The 13,659-nt window shown below is 31.4% G+C and overlaps 3 protein-coding genes across 3 annotated transcripts; 2 read left to right on the forward strand and 1 right to left on the reverse strand.

Annotated features, from left to right (window-relative positions):
* The first annotated feature begins 288 nt into the window (after positions 1-288).
* On the forward strand, positions 289-7,601 carry LOC105663553 (uncharacterized). Its single transcript, XM_012293171.2, has 6 exons — positions 289-771; positions 1,670-1,870; positions 2,376-2,551; positions 4,018-4,334; positions 5,232-5,479; positions 6,873-7,601. The coding sequence occupies exons 1-6, from the start codon at positions 464-466 to the stop codon at positions 7,045-7,047; spliced, it is 1,425 nt and encodes a 474-aa protein (XP_012148561.2). The 5' UTR covers positions 289-463; the 3' UTR covers positions 7,048-7,601.
* On the reverse strand, positions 6,868-10,338 carry LOC100880879 (carbonic anhydrase 2). Its single transcript, XM_076538999.1, has 6 exons — positions 10,157-10,338; positions 9,960-10,101; positions 8,958-9,063; positions 8,675-8,899; positions 8,168-8,402; positions 6,868-7,002 (listed from the first exon to the last, which is right to left on the reverse strand). Exons 1-5 carry the CDS (start codon positions 10,242-10,244, stop codon positions 8,217-8,219), a joined length of 747 nt encoding a protein of 248 aa, XP_076395114.1. The 5' UTR covers positions 10,245-10,338; the 3' UTR covers positions 6,868-7,002; positions 8,168-8,216.
* Positions 10,339-10,887: 549 nt separating this feature from the next.
* Positions 10,888-13,627, forward strand: LOC100880992 (MYCBP-associated protein). The gene is made up of 2 exons (XM_003706666.2): positions 10,888-11,691; positions 12,592-13,627. The coding sequence occupies exons 1-2, from the start codon at positions 10,925-10,927 to the stop codon at positions 13,574-13,576; spliced, it is 1,752 nt and encodes a 583-aa protein (XP_003706714.2). The 5' UTR covers positions 10,888-10,924; the 3' UTR covers positions 13,577-13,627.
* The last annotated feature ends 32 nt before the right edge of the window (positions 13,628-13,659 follow it).

Below are 13,659 nucleotides of genomic sequence, written 5' to 3' on the forward strand. Positions count from 1 at the left end.
GATGTAACAAGTTTTGCAATTTTTACATGTAAGAATTACATATAATTACATATGAGAATTTTGAAATTTAGATATTTGCAAATTTAGGAGTTATCAAATTTGTAAGTCCGAAAGTTCGGAAATGTAGAAAGAAGTGGGTTTCAAGAAATTGTAATATTTTGAAATCGAGGGAACTTTGAAAATTTACAGTCCCTCTACAGTTTCCGCTCACGCACAAAGTGCTAATCACGTTAAAAACATATGTAATTCACATTTTCATTAATGAGATACTCAGAAAAAGAGCGTTTATCCAAGAAAACTAACTGTTACCTCAAATAGAGAGCTTTGTCAACGCTACTTAAACAAGTGTACGGTTAAAGCAATTATTTCTAGCAGTTGAACGTCTTATCTCCAGAAGCGTGTCTCCGTTTTGTCAGTCTTCTTCTTAGCTCCGTTTTGTCAAGTCCCTTTTTGTCTCCCTTACATGCAACATCGTTCTGTTTACAATATAGGAAAAATATATACAGTGTACACTCAAATGAATTTATTCGAAAATATTTACTCTCTTTTTATATTTGTTTCGATTGCTTTGATGGTGGATGTTAGTTTTGGACAACAGTGTTTTGATGACGGGAACGAATTTTGTCTTGATGAAAATGATATACTTTCTGTGGATCTTTTGCCGGGGACGTTTTTATTCGCTGATCAGGTTATCAAAAATGCGACGAAGACTGGGGAGGAAATGGCGGATGGGTCTATACGTAATGCGCTGAGTAAAATGGATTATCATAGGCAAGTTTTGTTCTGATTGGGAGACTTGTTCTAAAAATTTTTGTTCTAAATTTGACGAGAAACTGGTACTTGAATTTTTTAATTTTTGTTGAAGACGAATTTTGTTAGTTTTTGTAATATAAGGTTTTTTAATAAGTGTTGCAAAGTTCTCAAATTTAGAATATTAATAATAAATGAAATTTAGAGACATAATCAAGTTCAGTTGAAATTATATTTAAATTTAATTTGTGGATCTAGTATTGGTTCTTGAATTGTTTAAAACTTTACATGAAGGAAGAAGTTTTATTTTACAATCTTTTGTAATATAATTTAATAACTGCTTTAAAATTTTCAATTCAGTATTATTGGTAAATAAAATGAACTACCATAATCAAGTTTCATAGTATTAATATTTAAATTCAATTTAGAAAAAAGTATAGTTATTCTTGAATTGTCTAAAACTTTAGTTGAAGAAAGAAGTTCCATTTTGCAATTTTTATAATATAACTTAATAAGTGTTTCAATGTTCTTAATTTAGAAAATTAGTATTAAATAAAATGTACCACCATAATCAAGTTCAGTCACAATTATATTTAAATTTGATTTGGAGAATAAATGGTTCTTGAACTGCTAAAAACTTTTGCTCAAGATTTTCTATTTTAATAATAAGTAAAATTTACTTTTTTAATCAAGATAAATTGCAATTATATTTATACTTAAATTTGCAGAAGAAATATTAGTTTTTGAATTGTCTAAAACTTTAGACAAAGAAAGAAATATTATTTTGCTGTTTTCATAACTCAATTTCATAACTCAACTTATTTATTGTTTTCAAGTTTCAATTTATTTACAGCCCCCGAATTTCCACTTGATATATTACAAAATTAATTTATATAAATTCGGTGGTTTCTAATAATAGGAAAAGAATGAACGAGTATTTATGTCACGGTTACATGGCAGAAGAAATCGTGAAAATGATGAGTATACCTCGAGTTAAAAGACGCCTTAGTATATCCGATAATACAGAGTTACATGATTTGATGGATGATGACAATGTTACCATTCATGATAAACTGCTGTCGGATGAGGGGAGTGTAAAATATAAAAACTGGTTGCAACGGTAAGCACTTTAAATTGTTAATACATCACTAATTTAACTTGCAAAATATCTCAAATTTAGAAAACGAAATTTGTAGAAATTTAATTCGTTAAATTAAATCTGAAAAAAAAGAGATCTAACAAGTTCTTTTTTATTAACTTTCAATTTTCTCAAAATTGTTAACACATTACTAAGTTAACTTGCAAAATATTTAAAATTTAGAAAAGGAAATTTGTGGAAATTTAATTCTTTAAATTAAATTTGAAGAAAAAGAGATCTGACAAGTTTCATTATTAACTTTTAATTTTCTCAAAATTGTTAACACATCACTAAGTTAACTTGCAAAATATCTAAAATTTAGAAAAGGAAATTTGTGGAAATTTAATTCTTTAAATTAAATTTGAAGGAAACTTAGACATCTGACAAGTTTTGTTGACTTTAAATTTTCTCAAAAATAATATCATTATATCATAATTTTTGTATTTATACTATTTGTTTTATCAAAAATAAAACTGTGTTTGTGTAGAAGGACTACTTTGGACGACGTGTATCAGCATTACGCTCCCCATAAAAAAATAAAAAAGAAACAAGGGTACGATAACGATTTCGAAGAGTTCGACGGGGAAGTTACAGGTTATGCTATGCAGGCACCTTTACCTTCCGGTAAAGTTGGTTACTACGATGAACAGCATGATCCGGATGGTAAATACTCACTATTAATATAAATAAAATTATAAAAATTCAGTGATGATTTGCATTTAAAAACTTCAAAAGAATTTATTCCATTTTTCCAAATACAAAGTTTTACTGTTGTCAATAAAAATACCTTCGAGCGCAGAAGGTTAATATACAGGGTGTTCATCGTTAAGGTTAATATACAGGGTGTGAAAAGGGGTGGTAGGTGAAGCAATTCTGAACAACTTTTTCTTTTGCCAAATTATTGGTTGAGAAGGAAATTGAGAAAATTGAAGAGAAAAGGTTGTCAAGAAAATCTTCACAAACTTCATAATTTAAAGAAACTTATAAAAATGAACCTTTGACCAGTTCAGTAATTTTAGTATTGAAACGCAAGCTAAAAATATTGTGAAACATCCCTTAATTTTAGCTGCGACATGTTGGATTGTGAGAATGTGAGAATTTTGGAATTGTGGAATGCTGGAATGTGAGAATGTTAGAATTTTGAAATGTGGAATGTTGGAATGTGAGAATCTGAGAATTTTGAAATTGTGAAATGCTGGAATGTGAGAATGTTAGAATTTTGAAATATGGGATGGTTAGAATTTTGGAATCGTGGAATGTTGGAATGTGAGAATGTTAGAATTTTGGAATTGTGGAATGTTGGTATGTGAGAATCTGAGAATTTTGGAATTGTGGAATGCTGGAATGTGAGAATTTGAGAATTTTGGAATTGTGGAATGCTGGAATGTGAGAATTTGAGAATTTTGGAATTGTGAAATGTTGGAGTGTGAGAATGTTAGAATTTTGAAATGTGGGATGGTTAGAATTTTGGAATCGTGGAATGTTGGAATGTGAGAATGTTAGAATTTTGGAATTGTGGAATGTTGGTATGTGAGAATCTGAGAATTTTGGAATTGTGGAATGCTGGAATGTGAGAATTTGAGAATTTTGGAATTGTGGAATGCTGGAATGTGAGAATTTGAGAATTTTGGAATTGTGAAATGTTGGAGTGTGAGAATGTTAGAATTTTGAAATGTGGGATGGTTAGAATTTTGGAATCGTGGAATGTTGGAATGTGAGAATGTTAGAATTTTGGAATTGTGGAATGTTGGTATGTGAGAATCTGAGAATTTTGGAATTGTGGAATGCTGGAATGTGAGAATTTGAGAATTTTGGAATTGTGGAATGCTGGAATGTGAAAATTTGAGAATTTTGGAATTGTGAAATGTTGGAGTGTGAGAATGTTAGAATTTTGAAATGTGGGATGGTTAGAATTTTGGAATCATGGAATGTTGGAATGTGAGAATGTTAGAATTTTGAAATGTGGGATGGTTAGAATTTTGGAATCGTGGAATGTTGGAATGTGAGAATGTTAGAATTTTGGAATGTAGCACGGTTAGAATTTTGGAATTGTGGAATGTTGGAACGAACACAAATCTCCAAAATTGACTATTTTCTACAACCATAGATTATTTTCTTTTACTAAACAGATCATATGCTGTCGTCCTCCTCGGGACAAAACTTTTATTACGGTCTCGGTTATGGTCATGGAGGCTACGGTGGCCATGGCGGCTACGGTGGCCATGGCGGTCATGTCTTGCACCACACCGAAACATTTCCAGCCATACACGAAGAACATTATTACACTGCACCTATGTATCCGGACCACGAAGAAGAGTATCACAAACCATATTACAAAGGGAAAGGAAATGAGCTGTCTGTTAAGGATTTTTTCGAAATTGCACTTACTGCTCTGGCTTTTCTAGCTTTTGGATTGTTTATTATTCAGCTGCTTATGAATGCTACGGTAAGGAGCAAAAATGTATACTATCAATTATTATTTAGATTTACTATATTATTACATTGTACTCATCTCAAAGTATATTATTGATTTAAATCTTGGAGAATGTAAAATATCAAACTCTTTTGAATTTTTAAATATTTGAAGCTGTAGTAGCATTGTTATAATGAAGCTCAAAGCATGTTCTCATCATAATGGAATTCAGAACATGTTATCAAAGTTATTATTCACTGTTATCAAATTTCATCTCAAACTAAATAAAATATCAAACACTTTTGAACATCAAATTGTTTGAAGCTGTAGTAATACTCTCACAATGAAGTTTAAAGTATGTTCTCAATTTTATGTACATCTTTAACTAAATAAAATGGCAAATACTTTTGAAGGTCAAACTACTTGTGGTTGTAGTAATATTACCATAATAGAATTTGAAGTATGTTACCTATGTTACATTATGATGTTGTCAATTTCATCTGAAACTAAATAAAATATCAAACAATTTTGAAGATCAATCTACCTGATGTTGTAGTAATACTACCATATTGAAGTTTAGAACGTGTTATCATTGTTAAATTATGATGTTATCAATTACATCTCAAGCTAAATAAAATATCAAACACTTTTGAACATCAAATTATTCGAAGCTGTAGTGATACTTTCACAATGAAGTTTGAAGTATGTTCTCCAGTTTATATACATCTTAAACTAAATAAAATATCCTACACTTTTGAACATCAAATTATTTGAAACTATAGTAACACCATCACAATGGAACTTAAAGTACATCATCAACCTTAAAAATTAAAATTAAAATAATTAATTTAGAATTGCATTTATTTTACAACAATTATACACATTATATTTGTTTTTATTTTTTAATACAATTCGTTACATATTTCACAGGCTAATATGAACACAACAACAGTTACAATGATGACCCAAGTAAAACGTTTAAAAAGAGACGCAGGTGGTTTTTCGTACACAAGCAACGAAGAATTAAACGAATTGTCTTACAGCGTGTTGAGAAGCATCGAAGCTGTTATGGTTGCTGATTTAGATTTCGGAAATTGCGTTCGTAGAATCCTCTGCGAAGACAATCGACACTCCACGCAAACACGCGATGCACGCAAAATTTGGATGCCTGTTTGGAGGTGAGATACAAGTAATTAGTTTCAAATATATCGTGTCGACTGATATATTACTACGTTTTTACTTCATTTTTTAGTTTGCTTAATTTTTTTTAATTACTATACCTTTTAAAATAATATTGACTACTAGTATTTCGTACATTTGTTAAAATAATAATGGCTACTGTTTATTCATACATTTTTAAAATGACAAATGCTATTATTTCACACATATACAACCTGCCAATGACTACTTTTATTTCATATCTTTAAAAGAGCAATGACTACTTTTATTTCATATTTTTAAAACAGCAATGACTACTTGTACTTCATATTTTTAAAACAGCAACGACTACTTTTACTTCATATTTTTAAAACAGCAATGACTACTTTTATTTCATATTTTTAAAACAGCAATGACTACTTGTACTTCATATTTTTAAAACAGCAATGACTACATGTACTTCATATCTTTAAAAGAGCAATGACTACTTTTATTTCATATCTTTAAAAGAGCAATGACTACTTGTACTTCATATTTTTAAAACAGCAATGACTACTTTTATTTCATATTTTTAAAACAGCAACGACTGCTTTTATTTCATATTTTTAAAACAGCAATGACTACTTGTACTTCATATTTTTAAAACAGCAATGACTACTTATACTTCATATTTTTAAAACAGCAACGACTACTTTTATTTCATATTTTTAAAACAGCAACGACTACTTTTATTTCATATTTTTAAAACAGCAATGACTACATGTACTTCATATTTTTAAAACAGCAATGACTACTTGTACTTCATATTTTTAAAACAGCAACGACTACTTTTATTTCATATTTTTAAAACAGCAATGACTACTTGTACTTCATATTTTTAAAACAGCAATGACTACTTTTACTTCATATTTTTAAAACAGCAACGACTACTTTTACTTCATATTTTTAAAACAGCAATGACTACTTATACTTCATACTTTTAAAACAGCAATGAGTACTTTTACTTCATATTTTTAAAATAACAATGTCTACTATTATTTCATATTTTTAAAACAACAATGTCTACTATTATTTCATACATTTTACACACTTATTGCAACTTCACACAATTTTAAATTAACACTATTTCATACACTTTTCGCAATAACAATGACTATGTTTATTTCATACACATTACTTTATTACTATTATTTCATACATATTTCAAAATAACATTGACTACTTTTATATATTTTTCAAAATATGACTACTATTATTTTTTACATTCTTTAAATGACAATGACTATCATTATTTCATAAACATACTAAACATGTATAAAACAGATAATGGCTACATTTCTTGTGTACTCTTGTTGAAAATTACTTTGAAGAAATGTACATACATTCGATAATCATGGGATCATCCTTTTCCAGTCTAGGAATGAGTTGGGTATCCGGCAGAGTATTGAAAGGATCTCCATGGTCGGCAATGTTGGATTCTGTAAAAGCTTCGGTGCTGGGTTTAGGTGGAGCCGACTGCGCGTCCTTGTATCCCGACTGTGATCTGAAGAAGCAACGGATTCGAAGACGTAGAAGACGTAGAAAATGATTTAATTAATTCGTTAAATTATTATGTAGTAAATAACTTATTTGGAAATATAGAGTATTTATTATGATTTCATGACATAAATTGATAGCGAAGATATGGAACATTGATGAAGTATGAATTTGAAGCTTGAAGTAGTTTAATAGAAAGTGCAAACGAGAGCAATCAAGATTTGCAAATCTATGACTTCAGAAATTAAAAAATTTTGTGGTTTGAGATTTGAGTATTTTGAAATTTGAGATTGAATATTTCGAAATATGGGGATTTGGAAATTTGGGGATCTGTGGATTTGGGGATTTGGAACTTGAGGATGTGAAAATTTGGAAATATAAAAATTTAGGAATTTGGAAATTGGGGATGGGAAAATTTGCGAATATGAAGATTTAGGGATTTGGTAATATTGGTATCTGGAGATTTAGGGATTTGGAAATTGGGGAATCTGCAAATTTGGGGATTTGGAAATCTGGAGATTCGGAACGTGGAAGATTTGAAAATTCAGAGATTTAGAAATTTATAAATTCCAAAAATTGAAAAATTGAAAAATTGAAAGATTGAAAGATTGAAAGATTGAAAGATTGAAAGATTGAAAAATTGAAAAATTGAAAAATTGAAAAATTGAAAGATTGAAAGATTGAAAGATTGAAAAATTAAAAAATTGAAAAATTGAAAAATTGAAAAATTGAAAGATTGAAAGATTGAAAGATTGAAAGATTGAAAGATTGAAAAATTAAAAAATTGAAAAATTGAAAAATTGAAAAATTGAAAAATTGAAAAATTGAAAAATTGAAAGATTGAAAGATTGAAAGATTGAAAGATTGAAAAATTAAAAAATTGAAAAATTGAAAAATTGGAAAATTGAAAAATTGAAAAATTGAAAAATTGAAAAATTGAAAAATTGAAAAATTGAAAAATTGAAAAATTGAAAAATTGAAAAACTGCAAAATTGAAAAATTGAAAAATTGAAAAATTGAAAAATTGAAAAATTGAAAAATTGAAAAATGGAAAAATTGAAAAATTGAAAAACTGAAAAATGGAAAAATTGAAAAATTGAAAAATTGAAGAACTGAAAAATTGGAAAATTCAAAAATTGAAAAGTTGAAAAATCTATGTTTAAATTACTTACTCATCAAAGTCTATAAGAATTGTTTTATATAACAACTGCAATAACATTTTCACTGTGTTTCACCAGTTGTATCTTGAGTGGCTGTTGAATCACGTGGAAGTGGTAATAGTGAGGCATACAGCGACCCCGATCGACAAACATGGAAGACGTTCCTTCTCCCGCTTGTTTGCAGAGGGCGTAAATTCGACAATAAGGGATGATGTCCTTCGTCGTTCAACTTTCGAAATTCTGCGATCTAAGTAAACAAAAATTGTAAAATCATATAACAAAAATGATTGAAAAAAATGTCAATTTCATTTTTCAATTTAAATATTGTATGTGGAGTATTTTATTACGTGGAGAATTTTATTACATAGCGATTATTATTTATTATATTATACTTATGGATAATATAGAACACGTTATATGTTCAATATAATTACTATATGTATCAAATGTTATACAGAGTTTAATATAAGTGACATATTCAGTTTTCAGATATATTAAGATGTATTTTTACAAATTTACTTGTCTAGCAGTAATTCCAATCGGTTCTCTAGCGATCAGCCACAGAACATTATGCACATTATGCGCAGTTACTATTGGACCCCAGTATAAAAAATAATCTTCTGTGAACGGTCTCATAATATCTGTCAACGGTCTGGGAACTATGCGCATAGAAGAATGGGCTTCCTGAATGGAATTCAAGCTTCTTACTATTTCTTCTATGAATGGATTTGGTTCATCCTGTAACTGAACAGAATATTATTTTATTGCATTCTAATTTCACGACGGAGTAATTTATATGTACCTTGAAAAAGTATACTGCTACTGTAACTCCGTCGGGTCTTCGAAGAGCTGCGTCCAAATTGCTGTATTCATCCTTAAAATGTACAGCATGTAGTTCCATAGGCATTCTTTGGAAATTATTGCACTTAATTAAAATTTTGATATTTTACACGATTGGTATGTAAAATAAATTTTACGCACGTTGCTATTTATATATTGTATTATGTATTTCTGTTATTCTACTGGGTGTTACCTGTAACTTACGATTTTTTTCTCACCTGCAGCCACCTTACGAAAAAAAGTTTAGAACAATATTTACAGGGTATGAAGTGCACAATATTAATAAAGCAAATTTTGAAAACAGTTTTTTCTCTCAGCAAAGTCAAGGTCATCTTGAGTTTTTTAAATAGGAACATACATTTTTTTTATTCGTAGCTTAAGAGGACATCGAGACGAATTCAGAACACATGTTACATGATATTTTTATTAACATATTACTCGATTTACAGAAGTGGGAATGTGAAGTAAAAGACCGGAATATTACGTGATGGAAGGCGGCACACATTTTGAACATGTAATTAAATAAAGTGTATTTTTCCTACATTCTAGTCGCGTGTTTACATTCAGTAATCTCTTCGGAATCAAATAATGGTTACACTACCAAAGTCAAAAGCTAAGTGCTTCACATTTCCTCTTCTGTAAATCGAGTAATATGTTAATAAAAATATCATGTAACATGTTTTGAATTCGTCTCGATGTCCTCTAAAGCTATGAATAAAAAAAATGTATGTTCCTATTTAAAAAACCTGAGGTGACCTTGACTTTGCCGAGAGAACAAACTGTTTTCAAAATTTGCTTTACAAATATTGTGCACTTCATACCCTGCAAATATTGTTCTAAACTTTTTTTCTTAAAGTGGCTGCAAGTGGGAAAAAAATCGCGAGTAGCGTTACAGGTAACATCCTGCAAAGATGTTAAGTATATAAGTTTATAAATACAAATAATAGTAATTTGAAATTTTAACCTCGCATCATCCACAGAATGTTCGCTCCCTTCCATCTCGTTTTCTCCCCAATGAAAATGAACCTGTGCGAACATATATTTCCCTGCCAATGGTCCACCGGAAATGTAAGGTGCCCCATTTTGCCATTTTGCGCTTAAAATCACTATCATAAAACAATATTTATTCTCAATAAACGTTACACAAATTCTTTAAGAAACCTGTATATCCTGTGTTGCTCATTTTTAATTTCCGTGGTGCTATGTCAAAACCAGTCCATTCCAACAGATTTAATTCTATGATGTTCATGGTACCGATATTTAAATCGATCGGAGACTTTGAGTTGTCGTCACTAGTAGCCAAACTTCGGATATATTCCGCATTTCTTAATCTAACATTACTCGTGTCTTGGATAATGTTGGAATAACATAAATAACAATTAATTTTATTAAATTTATTATTGTCGTTCTGGACATTTTTATAAATGCATTGTACATTTTTTAATTTCTAGATTTTTAAATTTCTAAATTTCTGAGGCTGTATATTAATTTACAAACTAGTAAAAGTATCCATAAAACATATCTATTAATTAGTAGCTCTGATCATCTCACTTTATATACAAATCCTTAATTTAATAAACTAGGTTATGTAAATAAATAACAAAATTAAATATTTTTACAGAACGTCAACAGTGATTAAATAAGAAATTATTACAAGGTTAAATAAATTGACTAAAATCACTAATTAATTGTTTTACAAATTTCAAATTCCTGAATAAATTAAATTAAATTTCTGTGTACCTGCCTCACTCATCTTCGACCACTAACATCGAACCACACCAAACATCGATATCCGAACAATCGATAAACGATTTCTAAGTCATCAGAAAACTTCAAATAACTTTATTAAGTCACGTTATCAATAGGTGATAAATATCAAACCCTACTGATATCGTCAGTACCGATTAATTTCGTTCTTTCAATCAAAACATGGATTACGCTCGAAAGATCGGCAAATCAACCGAACCAAAGAAATGGGTGAGGCAACCCCCTTCCGTTTTAACTCTCACCGACGAACCCTTATGTCCCGACCGAACTCACAAGGAGGACAACCGTCTAAAAAACTGGAGACGATGGCTCTCAAACCGAAAAACCCAATTCGATCACATAAAATCAAAAACAGGCGTTCCTCCACCAAACCAAGTCATGAACTCCTGCGAAACTGTCCGTCCACTTGTCGAAACTCGAACCATTATGGACCACGCAGCCCAGCCACTTCCGGTGATCCCCGACAAATACCGAGGCGGTCCCGAATTCTGGAACATCCCTCCATCGATCCCCAAAAGCAACCCCTGCCTTCCGAATATCACATTCGCCCCCAGTAAAAAAGACCTGAACGAAGCTCCAGACTTCATCCACGTGGGTCTGCCAGAATTAATCGAAGAAGAGAAAGGTCTCGCAGGTTTGAGCTCTAAGACGCCATTATGGAAACGCAGCGAATACCTGAGGAAACGGAAAGTCGAGTTGGCGGAGGAGCTCCAGATGTTGCCGCCGAAACCGCGTAGTAGACAGTTGGTTATCAAAAATCGTGTGCTTCCGAAGAAAGTCGAGATACCGAGAGTTCCTCCCATTACGATTTCACATGTGGAAGAGGAGGAATTGTGCGACTATCCTCTTCAGACGGCTGTTTTGAAAATTCAGGATGTGGAAATTTGTCAGACTTTTGTGTCGGAGAGCGAGGACTCTGAGCCTATCAGGTAGAGAAGTTGATTGATTGATTTTATGAGGACCTTGATTGCTATGATCATTGATTCAAATGGAGAAGTGGAGGACAAAAGTATTATATACTTGAAATATAGAAATGAAAGCAATATTTTCTGTGTTAAGTATGTTTAATCATATGTAGCTGTGTATTATACGTAACACTTACAGCGAATGATCTAAAACTGAAGACAATAACATTATAACTTGACTTGAAATTCACGAAACTATAAGAAATCGAGACAAAAGTATTCGTACACTTAATTACTGTTACAATTATTTTAGTAGGAATTTTATAAATTAACATTCTGTATGATATACAGCTACATATGATTAAATGTACTTAACACTGAAACCACCAAGCCAGTTAAATGACCGCTCCATAAGTTTCTTATTGTAAGGTACACATTTTGTTAAAGTACATTCCTTGAAATCAGCATTGATTTTCATCAAGGTAAAGAATAAATGTGTGTACTAATTTATGTTTCGTTTGTTTATTTATTTTTTAACTTCAAATTGAGTACACATTATATATGGGTAGGTTTAGTAATAAGAAAATATTGTTCTTTCACTTCTATATTTCAAGTGTAATTTTATCCTCCACTGAACATGAATTTATTAGAAACTAGATTATTAGACATGAATTTATAATTAACTTTGCACTCGAGAGTCACCATTTTATTTAATACAATAATTTTTTAACTGATTCTATAATATGACACGTGTGATGTATAAACATAGTGAAACAAACAATAGTGAAAATTATTAGTAGAGAAATAACCTCAAGAAAATTCATTTAACTTTTTAACTGAGTTTTAAAGTTGCTGTTTGCGAACAGTCATATCCGAGTGCAAAGGGTTAACTTCTTTTCTGTACCAATAAAAAATTTTACCCAGGTGGAACGTGACCTTCAATAGCAAAGTGAGCCACATGGACGAGAAAGAAATCGTCTTCGAGAACAAAGGCAACCGAGTGATCATCTACCAATGGAGAGACGCCATGTTCCGCTCGAAAGCAATGCCCGTTGCCCGACACATAAGTCCCTTCTTCTTCAACAAGACCAAAGGAGTGATTCTCCCCGGTCAGTTCGTGAGATTAAAAATTTGGTATCGATCTCGATCTCCTGGAGTTTTCATCGAGTCCTGGAAGCTGATAACCGACCCTCAACTCTGTTCCGCCCCGTTCATATTCCGTTTGTGGGGTCACACGTTGACGCGGGACAGAAATTTTACTGGGACTTCGCGAATCATCGACGAGTACTTGGATCACTGCATCCGAAACTCCGTGATTCGAGAAATAATTGAAGAGATAATGGAAGACATTTATTCCGTCGAACCACCTGGACCGGCTTATGGCAGTCTGTTCTTAGAGTCCGAGGTCTTCCTCGCGAAGAACGCGATGTGCTCTTATAGTCCCAGTTTGTTGATAGAGTTTCGCAAGATTTATCGATCGGCGACGCATTCGAAGGAAGATCAGTGGAATTTGTCGATAAAGGATCTTCGAGATATCATTTTGAAAATTAAGCATCAGGAACGCAGACGTCAGTTGTTGACGCAATTGAACGAGGTTTACAAAAAGTGTTTGATGCCCACTTTGTACAAGCCTGTTCGCAGCAACAAGTACGAGGTGGTGCAGAATTTACTTGCGTATCTGTTCAATCGATTTGAAATCGAGAGCCAGATGTCGAAACGAACTTGCTGCCGAGAAATGAACTCGGTTTCGCAGATTGATTGCGAAGTTGTTACGAATAGGTCGGTGATGAATGATTTTGCGTATAGGGAAATATTTTTTATTCGAGTTTATCAGCTGTTGGCGGAGACCTTGGAACAGATTTTTGCGAGCATTGACTCGTTTAATAATTTGACCGATAGTGATAAGTGATGGCGGACAGAGTTTTGTGTCGATTACTGTAAAGTTTTTAGGGATTTTTTTTGAGGAAGCTTGGGTATTAATTTGAATTCATT

The sequence above is a fragment of the Megachile rotundata genome, chromosome 13, assembly GCF_050947335.1.
Source record: "Megachile rotundata isolate GNS110a chromosome 13, iyMegRotu1, whole genome shotgun sequence".
Taxonomy (NCBI): domain Eukaryota; kingdom Metazoa; phylum Arthropoda; class Insecta; order Hymenoptera; family Megachilidae; genus Megachile; species Megachile rotundata.

What these genes read in the sequence shown, in the direction of transcription:
- LOC105663553 (XM_012293171.2), top strand. Translation starts at nt 464, where the DNA reads ATGCAACATCGTTCTGTTTACAATATAGGAAAAATATATACAGTGTAC. An exon ending in AGCTGCTTATGAATGCTACG is followed by an intron (nt 4,335 to 5,231) that starts GTAAGGAGCAAA and finishes CATATTTCACAG; the next exon opens with GCTAATATGAACACAACAAC. An exon ending in ATTTGGATGCCTGTTTGGAG is followed by an intron (nt 5,480 to 6,872) that starts GTGAGATACAAG and finishes ATCCTTTTCCAG; the next exon opens with TCTAGGAATGAGTTGGGTAT.
- LOC100880992 (XM_003706666.2), top strand. Translation starts at nt 10,925, where the DNA reads ATGGATTACGCTCGAAAGATCGGCAAATCAACCGAACCAAAGAAATGG. An exon ending in GAGGACTCTGAGCCTATCAG is followed by an intron (nt 11,692 to 12,591) that starts GTAGAGAAGTTG and finishes AATTTTACCCAG; the next exon opens with GTGGAACGTGACCTTCAATA.
- LOC100880879 (XM_076538999.1), bottom strand. Translation starts at nt 10,244, where the DNA reads ATGAACATCATAGAATTAAATCTGTTGGAATGGACTGGTTTTGACATA. An exon ending in CATTCTGTGGATGATGCGAG is followed by an intron (nt 9,064 to 9,959) that starts GTTAAAATTTCA and finishes TAATTTCCAAAG; the next exon opens with AATGCCTATGGAACTACATG. An exon ending in TAGCAGTATACTTTTTCAAG is followed by an intron (nt 8,900 to 8,957) that starts GTACATATAAAT and finishes TATTCTGTTCAG; the next exon opens with TTACAGGATGAACCAAATCC.